Raw genomic sequence first — 24,790 nt, forward strand, 5'->3', positions numbered from 1 at the left:
TTGTAATCTTACAGTTCCAGAAAAATTCATTATAATATTCATGTAACTAAGCTTTGTTGTGATATTTCTTCACAAGCATAGTCCTAAAAACAGCAACAATTCAAGAACTTTGTAATGAAATATTTCGATCCTTTGCTGAAATATTCAGGAAATATCATCTCCTGTGTGAGTTGAAGAAAATATATTTTTGTAACTGACAGAATTATGGCTAGTTCTAACATATTGTATTAATGGAAATGGTACAGACATACAACCCTCACAGCACCGGGATATTCAGGATATCCCAGAGACGTCCTGGGGATATCGATTTGTTTTCGGAAGTTTGGATATCTCTGGGATATCCTAGGGACGTCCATGGATATCCAGAGGATAATCCAGGGATATCCAAACTTCCGAAAACAAATCGATATCCCCAGGACGTCTCTGGGATATCCTGAATATCCCGGTGCTGTGAGGGAATATTGATGTTTCATTCACACGCAGTGTAATCTAACCACATTTACATTCTTTATACCTTTTTAATAGTATTTAATTAGAGATGTACAAAAACTTGCAATTAACATGGATTTTAAATGCGAACCAAGTCCACACTATTTCTTTTGGAGCGAATCGAATTTTCTAAATTTGTACATCTCTGCATTTAATTTTTTTCTAAGAAGGAATATCTTATTTCAAAAATATGTAATTTTTTACAGTTTTATATCATTTTTTTATGTTATAACTTTGTTTATTTACCCGTTAAATAGAGTTGAATGAACAACTAATTTGAATGAAAATTTACCGATTGCAGTTAATTTATTAATTTTGAATGCTTATTGATATTTTCAGAACACTTTTTACCAAAGTTCTGCTTAAAATATTACGACCATCAATTCCTCGATTAGAACTAGTATAAGTCATCTCAAAATATGATGTATGTAATCTCCTAAATATCACTGTCCTTATTTACTATGTACATTGCCCAGAAAAACCTGGTCTGATTTCATATGTGCCCCATATTAATAGCACTCTATTCAAAATTAGTCCAGTTTTTTCTGGGTGCAATCTATACATATGTATATAATTAATTTTTCATTATAAGAAATATATATTATTAGCTTACTTAAGATTCAAAATCATTAGAGTCGCAATTTCACAATATACATCTAAATAATACAATATACTATGTATTTGATATTTTACATTATATTAGCTATAAATTTGCAATTTTTTGGTTTTCACAGCTATAGCGTCATATTTAGAAATAATTACGAAAGTTCAAAACCTGTATTACTTGTAACAGCATATCGTAATTTTTCCCGCAAAGTACTCTTTTTTTGATAATTTGGTAATTTCAGGAGATTAAAACACGTAGATGACGTAGGCAATCTATTTTGTGGATCCTTCTTCCTAATTGTGAAAAATGCCCTAATTATACTGCCTGAAAAAAAGAAACGCAAAACAATTTTAAATTATTTAATCATTTAACATATTTAAAGTACAAAAAAAATACTTTTTTTAATAAACGGAAAGATTTTTTATTTCAAAATTTATTAAACGGATTATTAAACTCTAAATATTCGATATTTGATACAAAATATTAATAATGCCACTGGGTGAATATCGGGATCTGACTCAAGTAGTGAATCTAGGAGTAACAGCAAGTCAAGTGATATAATATAAATATTATCACTGACATTATTCAGTTTGTTCTTAAAAATATTTGAAAATTATTTTACCTATTGTATCACCAGTGTCTTCATCAGCTCCAACTTCTACGCACCTTATCGAAAAAGGAGGTTCCAAATGAGCGAAACCAAGCAACGGCGATTTCGAACAACTAGTCACAAACTACAAATGCAATCAATCTTCAGTTTTTATTGAAAAATTAAATCTTTTAATTTATTTCAATCATTATCAGGAGCGTAGCCAGAGGAGGGTTTTGGAGGTTCAAATCCCGAAATCTTGGAAAAACATATATGTTAAAGCCTAAAGTGCTAATTTTCTTCTGAGTACACCTCTGATAAAATTCCATAAACCCCTCCCCCCTGAAACTTATTTCTGGCTACGCCCCTGATCTTTATTATACCTAATGCAATGTTATTTAAAAGATTTAATATCACACAGCACAAAAAAATTTCTGAAATTTTATTAAATATTTACTTGCCATTTTTGGAATATTTAAATTCAAAGTTTAGTGAAAATTAAACATTTAAAATTCATTTTCGCATAAATTAAATTCTCAGGCAAGATTCATGCTAAACATTTATTTAATGGGGACATTTAAATCTTTACACAATTTTTATTTAACATTAGGAGAGACTGGGGTAAACCCGCTCACTAGCGATTTGACGCTATGAACTCAACTTAAAATGGAGATATTGGTACTGTAAATAGTAGGTACTTAACATTCAACTTATATTAATGAACTTTCGTTTAGTTTCATGAATTCAACATAGGGCGCCTTTTCCGTTGAAGAGTACAGACGTCTTTTCGTCTACCCTTCTTACTCTGTAAATTTCTGAATTGCGAGATATTATTCTCGCCGGTCCTCCGATGTTCATTAAGTACTTCTTATTTTTGTGAATTAATTACCTGTGATTTGTTTTTTTTGTTTAATTAATTTAAACTTAATTGAAAATTTTCATTAAGTTGTGTATGTGTGATAAACTCAGTTATTAAGTGTTCCGTTCTACTATTATATTTTTTGAACTTTTAACTTTTATATAATTTATTCCTCACATAAAAAAGTAAGGAGAAAATCAAAATAAAATTTAAAATAAAATGAGGACACAGTGCAATAAATTCTGGTTTTAATTTTAAATAATATATGAGTTCATAACTTCTGCAAGAACCAGTGAAATTACTTTCCACCAAACAAGTAAAGGTCAACACTAAAAACAATATTTGTTGACAATTCGAGGTTGGATCTTTATTTATTTTCTATTACTTGTCTCTCCTATCTTACGTTCAAATAAATTTCTTATTTAGCTTAAATTAATTTTTCCTTTTGATTATACTTGTTACTATAGTTGGTTTCACCTGGCTATTTTATTTTGAATTCGTGTTATTTACATTGTTATATCTAAACAATTTATAGAAAAGATATTTGCCAGTTTTCATTTTTTTTTATGATTATTAATTTTATTTAAATTATTGAAATGTCTTCTTTATTATTATGTTAAATTTATTTAACTAATATATTAATGAGGCTGGAATCTGTTTTGGACTTTGTTTTCTAATAATAATAGGGTAAGTGCGGGTATAGTCGGACAGTACTAGTAGTCGGACACTTTCGTGTTTTTTGGCAAATAAATAATAATGCATTGTGATAATTACTTTAAAAAGTATACTAGACGAATGTGTGAAGTTTATATTTTATGAAATTAGTGTTATTTTCGAAAATAATTAAACAAGAAATATTTTATTTAATGTTTTAAAAATCATGGTGTCCGACTATAGATACAACCATTTTCGAGTAGCGCGATGAGTGGCACAAAGTTTTGTTGATAATTAATCATAAATATTAAAACTTATAGGGTTTAAATATTATATTAATAACTTCTAATGTGCTTTAATTCCATTTTCCAGCAGATAGCAATTAAATAATTATCTTTTTTACTTTATAAATTCAAAATATCTGACAGATGTCCGACTATAGAAACAAGGGGAAAAAGTGTCCGACTACTAAAGCATTCGTAATTTTTTATTAAAATGTTTATATTTTATTGAATACTCAACTATTTGTAACAAATTTATATGATTTTTAATCCTGAAGAACTCCTTTAATTAATAATGTGCTTATAAACACAGTAGATATTTGCTATTTCAAGAAAAAAAGCATAATTTAAGATTGTATCCTTAAGTGTCCGACTACTAGTGCATTTACCCTATCAATCTTAACATTTTTTCTTTTTACTTATTTAATTATTATTTTTTTGTTTTTTTTTGTTGATGAGTTACTTTTTTTAGATTTTGCTACTATGCCTCCTAAGAATCTGCTGAACACACGTGAGATGTCCTCAACTTCGAATGGATCGAATTTAAGTACGAGACGGTCAGGAGTTGGAAGAGGATTTCTCGGCCAGAAAATCTCTGATAGGAAATTTCTTCAAATACAACAACAACAAAAACAACAAACCAATATTCAATCTAAAAGTTTGGGTAATGGGGATAATAGTAATAATAGAATAATGGAAGTGGAAGAGTTTAATGAGAGGGATAAAGAAAAGATCTGGATCTTTAACTAAATCAGAGAACTATTCTTCACCTAATGCTTCTGGTTCTTCAGGTTCTTCTAATACTCCTCATAAGATTAAAAAAAATCCTCTATTTCCACTCAATCTCAATCTGGAAATTGTCCAACTACCTCACATGACGATGGGGAAAAACCTTCTGAATTGTCTAGCAAGTTGAGTGATCCTGATACTCTACATTCTGTTGATGATCCTCTTGATAAGGAGGATTCTCATGCGGATCATGAAGATGAGGTCCTCTCTGATGAGCAGAAATCTGCTCTTGATAGGGGGTCGAAACTCAAAGATCTGTTAGAGAATCCAATGTATTACTGATCGTGTTCTGAGAATGTGAATAGTCTTTTTAGATATGCGGAAAAATCTATTGGCCCGTTTTTTGTTCTAATGGAAAAATGGAATCGAGAGATCCAAAAAAAGCTCTAGGCAAATATGATCCTTTTGCCACCTCTGATCTTATAGAATCTGTCATTTCAGGCCCTAAACGAAATTTTAGAAGTGGTCAAAACCAAATCAAGATCATTTGTGAGAATTATAAAGATGCTAACACCTTGATTGATTCTTCTGAATTAAATATAGCATATAGAACTTATATTCCCAAAAGTCAAATAAGCCGAAGAAGATTTAGTAATGATATCCCAACTTCGAGATCTGTTTCTGAGTTGAGAGATAGTCTGGATGCAGATACTAGAAATAATGTAATAGCTATTAAGCGTTGCTTTAACAATAAATTGGAAATTACAAGTAGAGTTGAATTTTTATTTCGCTCTACTTTTATTCCAAGAATCATTTTTGTTAGGGATTTTGCTTTGACTATTACCCCTAAACCATCGTGGTGTTTTAGATGTCAGAGATTCTCTCATATCGCTGATCAGTGTCGGTCAACGCATCCGGTTCGCTCCTACTATTCGGGTAATCACAGATACAATATTTGTCCATATAGAGATCAAATTCCGTTGTGTACCAACTGTGGTGGTCCACATGAGGCTGTGGATATCAACTGCCCTATTTATAATTTTGAATTTGAAATCTCAAGATGCCGGTATATAAATAACTGCAGTAGAGAGGAGGCTTTGGAATATCTGTGTTTCAGTGGTTCTCCGAATATTTCTAGAAGAGCTAGAAATGCTCTGAAACGAGCGGCTGATTCACAGGTTGTTTCGAATCCTCTAAATTTGTCTATAGTTGGAGGTGAACGGGAACTTGATGGTCAACCTATAACCCTCTTTTCAAATTTGAACGACATGTTAAGACCGGGTGGTATACAGACGGGTATTGAATGTAGATCAGATAGAGATATGATTGCTGCTCAAGGCTTAATTAATTTGGTTGATTCTGATCCTAAAATTTGAATTCTAATGAATCTCAGTTCTCCAGCCTCTTAGATGTATGTTGTTTTTTTCTCTTTCTTTTACATATTTATTTATTTCTACTTGTTTTTCTTTTTGTTTTTTTAGTTGTTTCTTTTACTTTATTGCTTTGTTTTTTGTTTTTCTCTATTTTATCTGTGTTACATTTGAGGCATGATTATTTTTCTGTTTTAATTTGATTTTGTTTACTACAAAAGCCTCTTTTTTCATTTTTTTTCTCTTCCTTTTCCCCATTTATATATTAACATGGTTCTTGACGAGGAAAGGGAGGGAAGATGTCTAATATTTGCCACATCGAATGCATGCAGCGTGGTAAATAAAAAGACAAAAATAGAGGCCTTATTATTTCAACATAAAGTTGATATCTTGTCCATCACAAAAACCTGGTTGTCAGATAAATTTAAAGCATGGGAATTTTTTGGTTATAATACACATAGAGCAGATCGAGATGCTCACGGTGGTGGTACTGTTCTTTTGGTGAGACAAGAAATCATGGTCAACACAATTAAATTTAAAACCGCTGTCTCTCCTTTTTTTGATGTTGTGGGTATAATATTTGGATGAAATTTTTTGAGGAAGCTACTAGTTGTGGACCTTTAATTGTGGAAGGTAATTTCAATGCACACTCTTTTTCTTGGGGTACGGTGCTACCTTTAATTCTCCTAGAAGTTCTGATTTGATGGAAATATTCGATATTTTTTCTCTTTTCTCCCTTAAGGGGATCCCACTTATCGACATTGCAGATCTAAAATGGTTAAAAATTTGCAACGACCGTTTCTTGGAAAATATAAGATATTATTACCTATAAATTTGGAAAACTCATTTTTTATCATAAATACACAGGATGAGTATTTTATTTGTTGTAATTATTTGAAAAAAATTATTGTTAGAAAGTTAAATATGGGCAGTTCCCCTGTAACAAATCTTCTTGTTGCAAATTTATATACAAAACAGTTTACATAAATTAAAGTTTTTTATTGTTGTTTTCAAATATGTAATGAATCTTATTATGTGTATTTTTTATTAAAATTAAGTTAGCCAAATGGAAAAATTATTTTGTTTTGTTGTTTTCAAGAAAAGGTCGTTGCAGTTTGGGCTCTTGGAAACTGCCCATATTTAATTTTCTAACAATATATTTTTTTTTAATAAATACAACAAATAAAATACTCATCCTATGTATTTATGATAAAAAATGACTTTCCCAAATTTATAGGTCATAATATCTTATATTTTTCAAGAAACGGTCGTTGCAGATTTTTAACCATTTTTGATCTGCATTGTCGATATGTGGGATCCCCTTAATGATTCTGAACCCACTCGTATGGATAGAGCTGGTAGGAAGAATAATAACCTCGATCTAATATTAATTTCAGATACGCTAATTGCTCAGGCACTTGCTGAAGTTACAAGTGATTTATATGGATCTGATCATCTGCTGCTTATCTCAAAATTCGATCTAAGTCCTAAGTATGCTAGTTCTAGTTCTACTAGAATTAACTTTAAAAATTTGGACTAGTCGAAGATTGAGGAACCTTTAAGAGCTCAAGTGAGTGATTTGGATGAATCTTTAAATAGAGGAACTCCACCAGATCAGATATATAACAAACTCATTGATTCACGTTTATCCACAGTTTTAGAATATGGTGTCTATAGGCCACAATCACTTTCCGGGAAAAGAAAATTTGAGCCACTTTGGTGGGATAATGATTGCTCTATTCAAATAGAAAGACGTAGAAATGCAAGGAAGGATTGGATAAATAATCAAACTGAGGAACTTAGAGCCCGTTTTAAAGAGATAGATCAGAAGGTGAAGTGGTTTTTGAGGGGGAAAAAGAAGGAGTCTTTTATCTCGTTCTGTGATTATGTCTCTCCTTCTGAGGGGATGTCTAGAACATGGAAGACTGTAAGATCCTTTCTAAATAAAAATTCCCCTTCACACACCAATATTTGCAATGATCCTTCCTCTGCAGATTTCAAAAAATTAAGATCAGAATTGGTTAGCAATGACGTCCCATATTATGAATTTGTTCCTCTAAATAATGATGCAGGAGACTTTGAAAAATTTAATAATCCCTTTTCTGAGTTGGAATTTGATAGTGCTTTGTCGGATTGTAAGAAAGGTTCTGCTCCAGGATTAGACGGTATATCTTATGATTTTATTCTGAAATTGCCAAGATTTATGCGAGATTTTTTATTTAAAATATTTAATGAAATGTTTACCTGCTCTATATATCCCACATGTTGGAGAGATACTAGGGTTTTATTTATTCCCAAACCAGGTGGAAAAGGTTTTAGACCTATTTTTCTCACCTCATCTCTTTGTAAATCATTTTAAAAATTGATTCAGAAAAGATTGGAATTTTTAGCCGAATCTAATAATTGGATTCCTTCTAACCAGTTTGGATTTAGGAGGGGAAAATCGGTTCTGGATTGTGTATCGACGGTGACAGCCGATATATCTAACGGCTTTGCTAATAAAGAAAGCACCCTGGCATTGTCAATTGATATAAAGGGGGCTTTTAATTGTGTCCTTCCTGAATTCCTTTTGAAACAATTGCGTAAACTAAAGGTTCCTTACAAACTATACAATTTCGTTCGGTTTCTTATCAGTGAAAGAAATTTTTTTTCCTGACTTGAATAGTTCTGAAACTTCTTATTTAGGTGTACCACAAGGTGGAGTTCTTTCCCCTATTTTATTTAATATCTGTCTTATGAATTTATTTGAGCAATTACCTATTAGTGTTAAAGCCGCAATGTATGCAGTCTATTTGTTAATCTATGTTAGATTCACTTCTGTCGAAGATGCTCTAAGATTATTGAGTTCTGCGGTTGAGATACTTTCTGTTTGGTTGAGCGACTTAGGTTTATCTATTTCTCTTCCAAAATGTCAATCGATTTTATTTTCACGTTCTATTCCTGATGAAATGAATATAACATTAGAAATTTTAAACTCTTTAAACTCTAATATACATGTTGAAAAAACTCTCATGTATCTGGGATTTCTATTGGATAAGAGATTAACATGGGTTCCACATATTAAATATATCGCTTCAAAGGCTAGTAAAGCTATTAACGCTCTTAAAGCTATGGCAAGAGTTTCTTGGGGAGCTCATCCATCTGCATTACTTCTCGCTTATAAGGGTTTGGTAAGGGCACATTTGGAGTGGGGAGCACAATTATTTGCTCATGCAAATAATAAATCCCTGAAAATTCTAGATAGATTACAATATGAAGCCCTGAGAGTGGTACTTGGTTGTATGAGTTCTACTCCTATCAGTATACTATTATCCGAATGCAATGAGCCTACCTTAGCAACTCGTAGAAAATTATTATTGGACAAATTTTTAGTACGTAGCTTTTCTACAAAATCTAACACCCTAATTCCACGACTTAGACTTTTATATGAAAAATCATTAACTAGAAGGGGAAGGGAAATTAAATTTGATAAATTTCCTCTTTTTGGTAGATTTGAATATATTAAAGATTGAAATAAAGTCTCTCTATGTTTAAATAAATTCTCATACTTTGATCTTTCTTGACGAGATTTGATATTAAACCCTCAGATTGACACTTATACAGGATCTCAGATTAAGTCACATAAAAGTCCAAACGAAATGTTGAAACAAATTCTAAATACCAATTATGCAAATTGTACTAATATCTATACAGATGGAGCACGAAGTCAGAATGAAAATGAAGCTAGTGCATCTTATTTTGTTCCAACTTTAAATTTGGAATTTGGTGTGAGACTGAGTGAGACTGACTTCGGTCTTGTCATCAGAACAAGAATACATTTTAACATTTTAATTATTTTCTTAAATTTATATTATACCCTTTTATGTCTTATAATGTAAAATCTCGAAAGTTTGATACGTGCCAAAATTATTGAAATCAAATAAAATATCAAACATCCAGAATTAAAAACGGATTCAATCAAGCGTGCGATTCGACAAATTAACTAAATAAACAAACGAGAATTAAATCACATGTCTTTTTCAATATCGTCTCTTGACTCTGAATCCTTATCACTTATTTCCTCCGATATTAGGCTCACCACAATTCCGGGATTTCTAAATCAGTTGAACTATAAGGGAAACATGTCTTCCTCAAGTGACGAAGAGGGAAACCGCGCAGACGAAAATTCCCATGCGAACTTGCATCAAATACAGCAAGTATATCCGGATGAGTTCCCAATCTGGAACAATCCTAATCTCCCTGTCTCAAAAGAATTTCCTGAAAACTTGCCTCCTCCATACATCGTTATGATGGAAAGCCAAACACAATCTTTAAATCTGGGAAAATTAAATCCCATAGCAATCAAAGTGTCATCAAGGGTCAAAGACTCATTCAACGGAATGGTCAGAATAGAGTCCAAATAACATGCAACACTAGAGAAGATGCAAACAGATTAAAAACTTCACCTCTATTAATCCAAAAAAACTATTGGGTTTATATCCCTAACACCCTCAAGATCTCCAAATGCGTCGTCAAAGATATAGATTGCAGCGTGTCAGATAAAGACTTTGTAAAAAGATTGGACCTTTCGATACGCAGTCAATAATCAGAATTAAACGTAGGATCACTTTTAACAATCAAATGCTGGAGGCATTAGAAATCACGTACGCCGGGCCTAACCCTTCACAAAACATAATAGTGTCATCATTCGAGCTCCCACTTTCTCTGATTATCCCTAGACCTATTAGATGCCAAAAGTGTCAACGCTTCTGGCATGTGTTTTCACAATGCAGGTCCAACTTGCCTCGATGTGAGCACTGCGCAGAGAACCATCACACAGAGAACTGTAAACGATTACTTCCCAAATCAAGTTGCTGCAATTGTAAGGGAGAACACCCAGCATCATCGACAACATGCCCGACCTACATTAAAGAACTTGAGATCCGTCAAATTAGAGCGGAGTTCAGTATAGGATATCAGGAGGCGGAAGAAAAATATTTACTTCGTAGACAAAATACTATCTCTCCTCCTAAAAAGAACCCTAACTTCTCGCAGCAGACCTCTTCTGATAACAATAGTGAAAATAAATTTGAACTAGCTGTGGATTCTAGTTCTCCCCCCCATCTAGTAGCCAGGCCAGCATTAGTGCTCAGGAAAATCTACAGCAAAGGACTCGATTCAGACCTTAACAATACCATAATAGATTACAAAAATTATCACTTCAACCAAAACTCCAATAATCAGCCTAGCCAAACCAATACAGACAACAAACAAATAAGAACCAGATTTGTCCCAAACAATTAATATCTAGTCAGAAGTAATTCAAGACCGATCTTAGAGAAGCAGTCTAAATTAAATTAATCCTAAAATGATTTGTAATTCTCGAGGGTCACGACACCACAGGTCTCCTCAGAGGTGGGCAGGTTATTCTAAAATGTAACGCTACAAACTTGGTGGGGAGTTGTTCCAAATGACTTCCAGATTCCAAATTTTTAAACCGATAAATCGTACCTGATCCTCTTTTCGAATTATCTCTTATACAGATAGTCGGAAACTTGAAAAATTTATTATATTAATGTGAAAGCTTTGATTCAGAAGACTGCTGATTTTTCGTTACTAAAAATTTTTTAGACAAAGATTTTATAGATAATTATGGTTCCGAATTCTCTTCTTCGAAAAACTTTTTGATTTTTTGAATTTGGACACGTCTGTCACATGCTAAAGTGCTACATATATGAATATATATATAATTTCAGAAGCCTGCAAAAAAATAAAAATTTCCGTTGTCTGAGATCAAGAAGTCATTCACCGTAGCTTTTGGTGCGCTAAATCCGAATTAACATTTAACAAAAACCTCCCATTACGTCAGGATTTTGAGAAAATTGGGGGTAAAGTACCGAACAATCATTTCCTAGTAGTTTTTGAAAATGTATACTGGGTAAATCCGACGTGCTAGAGACTTGTCATATGAGTTAAATTAAAGTTTGGACCCTCTACTTTACGAAAATATAGCGATATTGCCAACAACAAACTAAATTAACTGTCAAAATTGATTTATTTTATAAAAACAGTTGTATTTACAAAAACTAAAAAGTGATTTTTGGGATTTATAGGGGAGAGTGGGACAAGACGGGGTACCGGCCCTATTTAACAAACGAATCAACCAATCGCGATTATATTTTACATAATACTGCACCGAGACGATAGTTTCTTGTTTACAAAACCTAAAAGCCATGAGAACAAATCTTTTATCTGTTTTACTAAAAAAAACTGTTTTCGACAATTTTCTTGTGAATTTTTCACTTTTTTAGGAGGTGTTTATTATTTAATAATAACAGTTAATGAAATATATAAAATTTTTTATAACTGACAAGGGTTACAGAAGAAGGGAAGCATATGTTTTTTTCTTTGTTGAATCGTAAATTGTAGTAATTAATCATTTTATTAAATTTCGTAGGTGCGGGAAAGATAGGGTAGGGAAGAGTAGGGCAAGGCGGGGTACACAAATGAAGCAAAAGAAAAGAGAAATAAGGGAAGTTAAGAAAACTACTTAAATCAAGACTGAATAAAATAAGAGTGACCAAAAAAAAGCTTGTCAGGTCAAATCAATAATTAGCGATGGTAAAGTGGAAAATACACCATGTCTCTATAAATAGTAATGGTTATTATTTAGACTCAAATGAAAGCTGGGCTGCTTGTTCTGTCTGCGGCCAATGGGCTTTGTGCCGTTGTGCTGGTGCCAATGACGAAGATGAAGATGCAACCTTTACTTGTAAAATTTGTCGACAGAAATAGGTTGCTTTTTTAGTACCGCGCCGGTGGGTCAAGATGGGGAGATTTGCAATTTTTCCATATTATTAATTTTATGATTTTTTAAGAAACAAATGGCCTTTGTGCGCCTTTATTACTAAAGACTGATTCTCAAAGATGGTTATTAAATAAAATAGCAAAATATGTATTCGATAATTTTCGTTTTTTTGCGCTTTAAACCTTAAGTACCCCGTCTTGACCCACTCTCCCCTACCCCCACTTTTCTCAATATCATGAACATAATTATCTATAAAATCTTTGTATAAAAAATTTTTAATAACGAAAAATCAGCAGTCTTCTGAATCAAAGCTTCCACATTAAGATAATACATTTTTATGTTTCCGACTATCTGTAAAAGAGATAATTCGAAAAGAGGATCAGGTACGATTTATCGGTTTGAAATTTTAGAATCTGAAAGTCATTTGGAACAACTCCTCACCAAGTTTGTAGCGTTACATTTTAGAATAACCTGCCCACCTCTAAGGAGACCTGTGACACGTCAGTCACCTCTAGAATCAATTCCAGATGATAGACTAGACTTTTGTCGGCCCTAAAATTTAAGTTAAATATAGATGGAAAAACTGCTGAGACTCCAGTATCTGGAGCCTCAGAAAGCAAACTAAATTAATAATAAACTATATTTTATTTAATTTGAACATAATCCCCTGACGGCATTAACCCCTTAACTGCCGTCTGAAAAACACTAAATGTGCCCAGAATGCCAAGAATAAATAATCGTCAAATTTGTCTGAAACTTGTTACTCAGGGGTTTTCGGGGTCGCTGATTACGAATCTGATGTCGGTTTTTCAAAATTCAAAATGGCGAATTTAATATGGCGGACGGATTTTTAAACATTGATCAAAATTACCTGAAATTTGTTACTCAGGGGGTTTCGGGGTCCCTGACTACGAATATGATGATGGTTTTTCAAAATTCTAAATAGCGGATCCAATATTGCGGATATTTTTTTTTAATTTTGGATTCGCTTGAAAATTATCATTAGGGGGTTTTCGGGGTCGCTAATGATGAATCCGATGTCAGTTTTTAAAAATTGAAAATTGCGGATCCAATATGGTGGACATTTTTTTTAATTCTGTATTCGCTTGAAACTTGTCACTCGGAGGTTTTCGGGGTCGCTGATGACAAATCGGATGTCTGTTTTTAAAAATTCAAAATGTCGTATCCAATATGGCGGACATTTTTTTTTTAAATTTTGCTTTTATCATAAAAGCAGAACAAATTTTACAAATGCCGGTTTCAGAGAACAGCTTTAAAGAGAGTGCAAAAATTGAAATTCCATTAAAATATCCTAACGCATTTCACCTTTCCAATTAGTTCATGGGTGAAGTGGATCTCCATGGTATGACATATTGGATCCGCAATTTTGAATTTTGAAAAACTGACATCGGATTCGTCATCAGCGACCCCAAAAACCCCCGAATGATAATTTTCAAGCGAATCCAAAATTAAAAAAAAATGTCTGCCATATTGGATCCGCCATTTTGAATTTTGAAAAACCGACATCATATTCGTAATCAGCGATCTCGAAAACACCCGAGTAACAAATTTCAGGTAATTTGGATCAATTTTTAAAAAAGTCGTCCGCCATATTGGATCCGACATTATGAATTTTGAAAAACTGACATCATATTTGTAATCAGCGACCCCAAAAACCCCCGAGTAATAGATTTTAGGCGATTTTAGACATTTTTAAAATAAAAATGCATTGAATTGTCCATGGCAAAGGTTTTGAAAAATTTGCTAAAAGTGTTGTTTTTAAAAATTTATAACATTTTTATAATTCAAAGAATTTAAAAACAGAAACGTGCGTCGCATTCTGCATAGCGTTGACTTTTTAGAAATCATTTTATTTTTAATTTTCAGCCATTTTTGACTTTTTTACGGGTTCCCGAGATATTACAAAAAGAGTCGGACCGTGCGAAGCAATATTTTTAATTAAATTTAATCTATAATGTGAGGAATACACTCGGGGTAAAGCCGCTCACTTAGTTTTAAATTCAAAATTTAGAATAAAATAATTTCACGTATTATATTTTAACAATAACAAAATTTATGACTTGTTAAAACCAAAATTGTAACTAGAATTCACTTTCTCTTAATAAAATATAACACTTAAATCCATAGTTGTAATTCATGAAACCTGTATATTCATTATTTATTAAACCAATTTGTTGTTTATAGAATTGTTTATAGAACTCATAGTTTATCGAAAATAAATTATGCTTAAGACGGGAATAAGACGAATTTTAGTATTTAAAAAATAAAACTGTTCCGTCTTGAAAAAATAAAGTGAGCGGATTTACCCTGGAAAATTGTGATTTCGAAATTTGGTATATGTGTATTAAAAAGTTTCTCTAAGTAAAACTAAAAAAGATATATCAAAAACTCTTTTTTAATTTTTTAGTAGAAATCATAACCTTTCAAATGATATAAATTAACTTGGATTTAGAGAATAATTTCCTAGATTTTTATCGATCTAAAAATAAAATAAGTGAGCGGGTTTACTCTAGTATCCTCTACATTTAAAAATCCCAAACATTACATTATTAAGTAAATATTTAATAAATTTTAAATTTGTGTAGTGATTATAGAATATTGATGAAATTATTAAAATTTATACCTTTAGAAATAATCCTCTCTCTTCTTCAGAAAAGTCCTTTTCTAAAATATCCCACAACCAACAAACCACTCGATGGCTGTCGTGAAACCCTCCATAATATTGAGTATGTCTTCGCAAATCACGAAGATCTAACGGTACATTATCTCCCGAAATTAATCTTTGCAACTGTAATTAAAATTAAGTAAAGTTAATTTAAAAAAGTTTGTTATGATATGAGTGCGTAAAGCAGATTCGTTTGAAACAGCTTAAACTCTTAACAAATACTCTTCAAGCTATTGTTTATAAAAATGAATATGGTCATTCAGAACATGTTTATTTCTTAAATTATTTATAATGTAAACAATTTTTTTATGACAACTGAAAAGTTTCTAAAGTGTAAAAATTATTTTTATAAAGTTTGAAATTTCTTGATTAACTTGCCAAAGGAATCTCAAAGTTTTATTAATTTTTGTCACAGTTATGCAATTTTGAAAAATGTTATTCAGAACATTCCAATTGCTTATAAAAAATTAAAATGTTTACAAACGTTCTTAATATGATAATTAAAAATCTCAACTCTTCCATGACCAACTCTACAAATGCCAATTGTTCTTAATATGACAATTAGAAAACCCGATTGTTCAATGCACTGCACAAATAGGTATCTTTTTTTATATCTTAAAATAAGATGTAAGATGGAAAAATGGTATCTTACATCTTAAAATAAGATGTTTTCTAAAGCATCTTACTGATATTTAAGATGCTTTATACGTTTTAGCAGTGATGAAGATATTTCTTCCATCTTAGAAAAGTAAGATACTTTTGTAAGTTCTTTAAAGTACCTTAAATTAAGATGTTTCTATTGCAATAAGATGTTTAGCGATAAGTTACTTGAGAATCGTAAGATGCACCATAAGTGTAAGTTACTAAAAACTAAGATACATAAAGTGTTTTCCATAAGAGCCCATCCCAGTAAACGAAAACTAATTGAAATGAATTAAAAAGAATTCACAAAGAGCTTTCGTGAATCCCGCTTTGTGACAAATACGAATTGGAGCCATGATGCAATTTTCCTGAATTCGTGAAACTGTATTGAACTTCCGAACCTTCTATCCGTACCAATTCACTGGACAAGTTTTGAGCCTTTAATTTTTTTCAATTCGTTAGCACGAATTCAATGCATTCCTTGGCCATTTCTTTCGAATGCGAATTCGTTTGGACAAATTGGTACATATTGAATTAAATTCAATTGAATATACAAAGAGCTTGAGTGAATCCCGCTTTGTGACAAATACGAATTGGAGCCTACCAAAAATGTTAATTCGTTTCAATTCATTTGAATTAGTTTTTTTTTACTGGGATAGTTAACCTCAAAACTTTTTACCCCAAAAATACACAGAAAATGTGTGCGAAGATACTTTTAACATCTTAAATTAATGTATTTCAAGTAACTAAAAAGTGTCTACCAAAACATCTTAGAAATGACTACCAAAACATCTTAAATTAAGATACTTCTTTTTGCAGTGTGACCGACACTTCAAATTCCAATTTTGAATAACATAAAAATTAAGAGTACCGACTTTTTAAATTCCGATAGCTCATAAAATGACAATTAAAGATCTCGTTTATACAATGTAAAGATCTACAAATTCAGATTGATTTATTTTTAAGTTTATTAATTAATATCAATTTACTGACTTACCTTTTTTATTTCTTGATAGCAGGCTCAAAACTTCTAAAGCGTGTCACTAATTTTTCGATAGAGATATTTTTATTTTGCATATCAATAATTTTATAATATTTTCGTACCTACCAAAATGTGACCTCAAAGTTGATTTTGCAAAATTTTAATTTTTTTAAGAGTTATTGTTTAATGGATGGATGGATTTGATGGATTTTAAAAAAATTTGGTATGAGTAATATACAATAATAATCATACTTTCGAACAAAAAATATTTGTTAGATTTTGTTTATAATTTGTTTAAAATAGCAACAATTATTATAAACAAATAGAAATAAAAATTGTTGTTTATTTTATTTCTATTTGTTTATAATAATTGTTGCTATTTTAAACAAATTATAAACAAAATCTAACAAATATTTTTTGTTCGAAAGTATGATTATTTACTCATACCAAATTTTACTAAAATCTATCAAATAGAACGGTAGGAAAAATTTTTTCAATAATGTGATGCGTAAAAATTGTTTAAACAATAACTCTTAAAAAAATTTAAATTTTGCTAAATCAACTTTGGGGTCATATTTTGGTACGAAAATACTACAAAATTATTTATATGAAATGTAAAAATATCTCTATCTAAATGTTAGTGGCACGCTTCAGAATTTTTAAGCCAGCATATAATGAATTTGTTAAATTGTTTATAATATAAATATTTAGATAAATAAAAAAAAATTTAATTCTAACCTCGGGTGTTGAGAAAAGCGATAACCACTCTGGATTAATAATGGAACGAAAACCTTTTATAAAGGCAAAAGTTTGATCTTTAATTTGCGTGACCATTCGGAATCTTGCCATCGAATGAACGTAATTAATTTTATTTTGATCAGTAACAGGTTCTGCTCTTCCACCAGGAATCAATTCGTGGGTGACTAATTTTCCCATTACATCCTCATCCAACGAAAATGATAATTCTAATTGTTGCACGTCTCCGTGATAATTTTTTACGAGAGTCAAACTTCGATATAAATCTCGATCAAGAGATGCTAGTTCATCGATATAACTGTAAAATGCACCACAAGTTTGTCCGGAAAATTGTGAGACGAAAAATGAAGCAAATGGTACGTCGACGACTATTCCCTGAAAAATTAACACATTTTAGGAAAATTATATTACCAAAAACTTCCGTTCATGCAAAAAGTTTGAATTTGAATTGCGAGGAATCGACATCGAACTATTCAAAGATTTCGAATCAATGTAATTCGAATTCGAATCGATAATGACAAATATTTTTAAACACAAAGTTTAATCATCGTACCGATAACGTACTCTAAAGTTTTAAAATGTTTGAAAATAGTTTTACTCCGCTTTAAACACAGAATTCACTAAGATTGGCTTTGAGAAACAAGACATATCAAATTTGAGTTAAAGAGCATACACTTTTCTCCATTTTGTTGAAGAGTGTAACCAGGTGAACAATAAATTTTGTAACTGTAAATTGTAAATGTGTAAATGTATAATTATTTTTTATTAACATTCACTACATTGTCCGGACTAATTTTTGACTGTTTCGGACTAATTCCGGATTCACTAGTTTATACAAACCGTTTTGATTTCAGATTTATCCGGATTAATTTCGAGTGACAAAAACCTGACCATAAATCGCACTGTTTCGGTCAAATTTCTAATTAGTCCGAAATCTATCCGGTTTTTTAACCAATAACGAGACTTTAAACATGTTAATATCTCATTTTAGTAAAGAGTTATATCCTAAAAACAGAACTCAAACTGTGTTCAACTCGCAGCAAACTTTCCTATTTTATTTAATAGATAGGTGAGTGTGTCTAAGTATGAGACGGGTTTTATTTCTGACCCGTAAATTGTAAATGGGTAAACGAAATTGTAAATAAAATATACCGTTCGTAAAGTAACTTAAATACGCAACTTTTATTCAAAGAAAGTATAGTGTTCAGATGGACTCAAGAAAAGTTATGATCAATTTTCCGAGCACATCACTTTAGTCAACAAAAAAAATATGTTCAGTTGTGAGACACTTATTAAAAATTTCTAAGATTTAAAAAGTTTGACATAAAACGTTATGTTTAGTATAAATAATTAAATATATTAATAATAATATATATTATTATATACTAAGTAATAATATTTATTCTCCAAAATATGACTATCAAATAAACACAATTGAATAGCTTCAACAAGAGCATTAAAATTGATTTCTTCAGAATCGGTTGACTTTCTTACACTTGGCATGCCCAAAAATACAAGAAAAAAATCAAAACAACATTAAAATAGTATGCCTGCAAAATCGTATTTTTTATGCTGCCCAGATGAGTGTTGACACCGTCTCACAACTGGTGATATGCTGTGTCTCACACCCAGAAATTGGCGCTATTTTGAAAAAGGAAAAATTAATTATTTTCAACCGTGATTGGAACAATGCAATATTGCATCACAAAATATAAGGAAAATACTAAAAGAATACTTTTTAAATGCACTACATTTACCTTTTCCAATTAATTAACATGGAAAAAAGTACTTTGCATTTATTGAAAAGACGCTTTTTAGTCGATCATCACACACAGTGTTGGAATCTAACAAAAACAGTTTATATATCCGCTTCGGCGTACACGAAAAAGTTGGCTTTGTTTTTATATAAACGCAATCGGCTTTTTAATATTGCGTGTTAAAAAAATCGACTGTCTCACAACTGGAGGTGTCTCACATCTGGACACACACCCCTACAATTTTTAAAAATTCAATAATAGAGGACAATTTAAAAGAATTTCAAAATAGTTACTTCATAAACAGCCTTTCCCAGCATCCGGCCGACAAATTCGAAAAGTAAAAGGTGATTTTCTTGTATTGAGGATGTTGGCGAGGGGTAAAGTCTATTTTCACTTGTTGCTTTAAATAAATTTAAAGAAGGATCAAAAACTCGCTTAATTGTTTCCTCGAGGAATTCTTTAAACACACCATCCTGATCGATTCCAGCTTCATCTAGTCCTTGTTCATTCACGAAACGAACTCTTATCACACCTTTCAATGCCTGAGATGGTAACATTGCCAATTGTCGATAACCGTCTTCTACTATTCGTGATCTAAAATATTAGTTTAAAATTACTTTCAACATAATATTCAGAATTTATTAATACAAGTTTAAATTCTCCCCAGAAAATAGTATATTAAGACACAAGGCAGGAAAGTTGGATGTCCTGGCAGGCGTAATATGTAAGACCGAGGCTTTATTTTATTATTATGCTATATGGCGTTCAACATATATCGTATACTATTTTTCTCTATTCCCAGCCGAATGTACGTTTAATATTTATTGTTTCAACAATAAAATAGAGCATTAATACACAAAAGTCTGATTCGAAAAATCGTTTTCACTTCAATCAGTAATATGATTCGTTTTTCAATCTTCAACATTTTGTGAGCAGTTTACTTCATTATTTTTATCTGCAATGTCTTCATCTTTTAAATTTCGATGACATCTAAATAAATGAATGGAAAAATTTTCTCCGTTACTTAAATATTTATGGAAATGCTTCTTAAAAGAAAATAAAGTTTCGCATACGAAATCACAATTTGGTTTCTTACATGAGTAATTACTTTCAGACTGTAAAATTTTGTTCACATTATGCATTCGGTAAATGTTTTCGAAAGTTTTTATAATTATTATCGAAAATTTTTTAGCAAACGCTGTACTTGCAAACTGCATTAAAATTGGATGAACTTCGATGATAGAAATGATGTCCATTATAATTTTTTATAGTGGAAAAATTAGAAAAGCATGGGTCAGTTGTTTTATTTTTTGTGACTTATTTCCCCCTCAACATACTAACAATAAGAAATGCATTCTCCTAATTGCTAAACTATCATTAAATTTTAAAATAACATTTGATGATTAAATAAACAATGTAAGTTTGAGTTTTATAAGTTAAATTTTTTAATGCGAGTAGGAAATAGAGAAGCAGAAAAGCAAATGTAGAAAGGATATATAGGAAATCAGTCATTAATATTGATAATCTCAAGGTACCAACAATAATAATCAAATAATAATTAATTACCTGTGAACTGAAATCAAAGTCGAAGGAGGACTATTACAGGCACTTTCGGTCAAGCCAAGCACTGCTTTTTCATCAGCTATGTGTTTTCTAAAGAGTACAATTCTTTCAGAGTGAGGTATAACGTGAGGCATTTTAGAAAGAAGTAGCGCTGCTCCTCTCCGCCCTTTTTCGAGATCAGCAAGGAATCCGGAAACTCTAACCTCCTGTTAAAAAAATTCAATAAATTAATTTTTAGTTACAATTAATAAAAAATCTAATTAATAAATTATAAAAAGTGTAAAACAGTGCATTACAGTCTCATTTCTAAAACTCGATTTCGTAACTTATTTCTTAAACCGCATAATTTAATTTTACATAGATGTTATAGAACTCGAAAAAGCATAATATGAATTTTTTAACACTCTCAGGCAACACCATTGTCTGCAGAAAGTTAGATATTGTTTTTTAGAAAATTCATATATTGAATAGAATTAAAAAAAATACTTTAAACTTTTTTTAAAACAATATTTGTAGAATATAAAATTTTTAGTTAGTGTTGCATTCAAGAATCTCTACTTTCATAAAAGAAAACAAGATGAGAGATGCATGATTGTTATAAATACAGATGTTTATTACATGAATATTTTGCTTCATCTTTATGATCAGTAAAAAATTTGATGCCTTTTGAAATCATCGTTTGTGATCATTCTTATAAGTTTCTCATATTTTTCAGTTATACAAAAGAAATCGGATTTTTTCTTTCCAGAAACGATATTTTTACAACATGGTTTTTCCCCGTGCAGTATTCTCCTGTTGTTTTTTTCCATTTGGGCCAGTCGGTGGGTCGTCGTATCCTAGCTGTAGGTCTTCAAGGGGCTTACAATAATGCTGCTTATGGCGACCTGAAAACGTTCACCCACATGATGTTTGCTCTCGCATTCGTGCCGCCTGAGGATGTACAGGCATCTTTTCAAGAACTCGTTCCAAATGCACCGCAAGAACTTCGTCCAGTCTTGGATTACTTTAGCGAGATACGTATATGGAACCAACACGAAGCAGGTTTACGAGGGTCTCACAAACCCAACAACATAAGTGAAAGCTGGCACAATAGATTTGCCTTACTCGTTTCAAACATCACCCGGACCTATACTCTTTACTGAAGGAGATTCAGAAAGAGCAGGGACACAGAGGTGGCTATTGCTGAACTCAGTTCAGGCAGATCGGTGAAAACAGCCCCTCGGACCTAACACAGCTAACATGAACGATGCTACAATAATGAAGGAAGTGCTGGAGGATCCTAATGGTTTGTCTAAGTTAATGCAAAAAGGAGATTATTTTTTTCTTAATCGGGTTTTCGAGATGTTAAAAGCTTTTTAGGGGAACAAGGATTTAAAGTTTTTATGCCAGCACTTAAAGGTAAAAGAAAACATTAACAACTCTTGCATCGAACGATTCACGTTTCACAAAACTGCGTTATGCTGTTGAAGCAGAACATGGTAATGTAAAGAAAAAGTACAGACTTTTGACTAACATCATTGACAACAAATTGTTTCTTTGTATTGGAGTTTATTTTAGAATCGCGTCATTCTTAGATAATAATCAATTCGGGAAAAAATTAGAGTCAGATGTGGATTTGTGTGATGAAATTGTTTCAAGAATGAAAAATAAAAAATATACAGAAAACACGTTAGCAAAAGAGGCTGAAAAAAGGTTGCTATCGCAAGAAAATGCCATTTCAGAACATTTCGTCCGCAGATGTTTTAGATTTGCTAGAAATGACCGAAACTGACTTGAAAATATTATTTACAGATACATACCAACTATCGCAAGCGATATCATATATCGCAGAAATGATGAATGAAGATGGAAAAATTAATTTTCAAGTAGTCAAAGAGCAGTCGAATATTTTGAAAATTCAAGTACAGTAACTTCACATTTCTAGAAAGGTATATAGGTGCTTCATCGGAAATATTCCTAACAGTATTGGCGTCTCTGGGATGAAACGTTATGCGTGTGAATGTGCCAATGGTTTAAGAACTGTAGGTTGCTGTTCGCATACAGCATCCATAACTAAAGTCGGATTCAAAAGTGTTGGCCCGTCACTTTCAATGCTTATAGCTTGTCCAAAAAAAATCTTAGAATAAAGCAATAAAAAATTTCTGACAAATAAAGTATTCCCCATTTGAGTAATGTAAAATCTATTTTGCAAAAAATTTTTTTACAGACTCAGCAATCGAAAATGCAAAAGAAACAAATCAATTTATGTACAAATTAAAAGAGAAAAATGAGTGTAAATAATAACTCTTTTAATCAGTTGTATGAACCTGTCGGTAGGTACGAAAAAAATGTCGAAAAAAAGGGTCACTAAGAGGACAATAGTAAATCGGAAGGCCAACCGATACAGGCTAGAGATGCATGCTAGAGATGTTGTTCATAAGCACTGGTACTAAGCCGGACATAGCGTTCAGTGTAAATTACTTAAGCAGGTACCAAAATTGTTACAACGATACTCATTACAAGTATGCACTACGTGTCTTAAAATACCTGTAGTCAATAAAAGATTTAAAATAGACGAAAATTGTGATATAGTGGATTGTTTTGTCGACGCAGATTGGGTGAGTGACATTGTAGACCGAAAGTCTACCTTGGATTGTTATTCAATTATTTGGAAACGTCATTTTCTGGAAATCACACAAACAGAACTCAGTTATAAAATTGTATGAAGACAACTCCGGAACAATAATCAGTTCTAAATTCGGAAATTTCACAAAAAATTCAAAACACATAAAGGTACAATATCACTATAGATGAATAAAAATTATGAAAAGGGTTTTATTGATATTGTAAAAGTTGAATTTGAAAATAATATAGCAGATATATTTACTAAAGCACTTAGCAAAGCTAAATTTATAAAGTTAAGAGAACGATTATATTTAAAGGAATTAAATATAAATTTATGAAAGCGTGTTAAAATTATAGTAAATTTATATTTCAATATGTGTGGTGAGGGCAAATGAACACTCATAAGTGTCATCGATGTGGGCGCATATTTTTGGCACAACCCTGCTAAAAATAAAATCAGGAATAAAGAGAAAACGTCAGAAATTTTGATGTTTTGTGACTACTTTGACGTTTCCTGAAGCTTTTGGTTAATTCTGACTAAAGGGTTTTTTATGCTCCTGTTGAATCCTGATGTTTATGGATTGTGATTATTGAAATCTTTTTTTTATTTACAGCCCCTCACCGAAATATAGTCGGTAAATGTAAAGTATCGTTAAAACTTGAAATTTGTGCGTAGCCCTTTTTTCACAATAGAATCGCGGGTCTATTGTTACGAGGTTCGGGTTTCTAACCTAATTTTTATTGCTCAAAAGTTTTGCATTTTTAAAATTTCAAGTAAAATGAATATAAATTCAAAATCTAGAAATCTCCACAATTACAAATATCTAAAATTTATTATAAAAAACATTTTTTTAAGAAAACTGTAACGTATCTCAAAAACCGTAATTGATAAATAAAAATGGATATCATTTTTGAATTTAAGTTCTAAAGGATATATTGCATACATAATAAGAGCATAATTGTTAGATGTATTCTAAGTCGATGAAAAACAAGTATAATGTTTAAATAAATATGAATATAAACAAATAAAAAGATTTTCCTTCAATTTTATGACGGTCAGTTGACCTTTTTCCAGGTAAAAAAGGGTGTCGACTTTGTATAAAAAACCTGACTACTTTTGAAGCTTTCTGATTTAACATGACTCAAGCCTGACGTTCTGTGGCTGCAATCGTAACAAATGCAGCCTAAAAACGTCAGAGATTCTGACTAAATTTCTGTCGTTTTGTGATTTTATTTTTAGTAGGGAATGCCTCTGAATTTTCGAGATTACGTGAGACCTCCGATTATCGGCCAACAGAATATGGCACTAACTTATTTAAATGACGTGAAATAAGTAAACAAACATTTTTCAACTCATTTTTCTCTGAACTCAGACACTTTTTACAAAAACCGGCAAACGTATCTTCTAAATTACAATAATCCAAAAGATTGTTTA

The 24,790-nt window shown here is 31.4% G+C and overlaps 1 protein-coding gene across 1 annotated transcript in view; it reads right to left on the bottom strand.

The window, feature by feature from the left end:
• Positions 1–1,130: 1,130 nt before the first annotated feature.
• LOC122503879 (ubiquitin-protein ligase E3B) overlaps positions 1,131–24,790 on the bottom strand; it is a 52,468-nt gene continuing 28,808 nt past the window's right edge. The window contains exons 11-16 of the mRNA XM_043614632.1: positions 20,755–20,957; positions 19,482–19,782; positions 17,414–17,806; positions 15,010–15,174; positions 1,719–1,830; positions 1,131–1,420 (exon numbers count right to left, since the gene is read on the bottom strand). Of these exons, the coding sequence (XP_043470567.1) occupies positions 1,248–1,420; positions 1,719–1,830; positions 15,010–15,174; positions 17,414–17,806; positions 19,482–19,782; positions 20,755–20,957 (1,347 nt within the window). The 3' untranslated portion in view covers positions 1,131–1,247. The remainder of the gene's footprint in view (positions 1,421–1,718; positions 1,831–15,009; positions 15,175–17,413; positions 17,807–19,481; positions 19,783–20,754; positions 20,958–24,790) is intronic.

The sequence above is a fragment of the Leptopilina heterotoma genome, unplaced genomic scaffold (genome assembly GCF_015476425.1).
Source record: "Leptopilina heterotoma isolate Lh14 unplaced genomic scaffold, ASM1547642v1 Lhet_272, whole genome shotgun sequence".
NCBI lineage: Eukaryota > Metazoa > Arthropoda > Insecta > Hymenoptera > Figitidae > Leptopilina > Leptopilina heterotoma.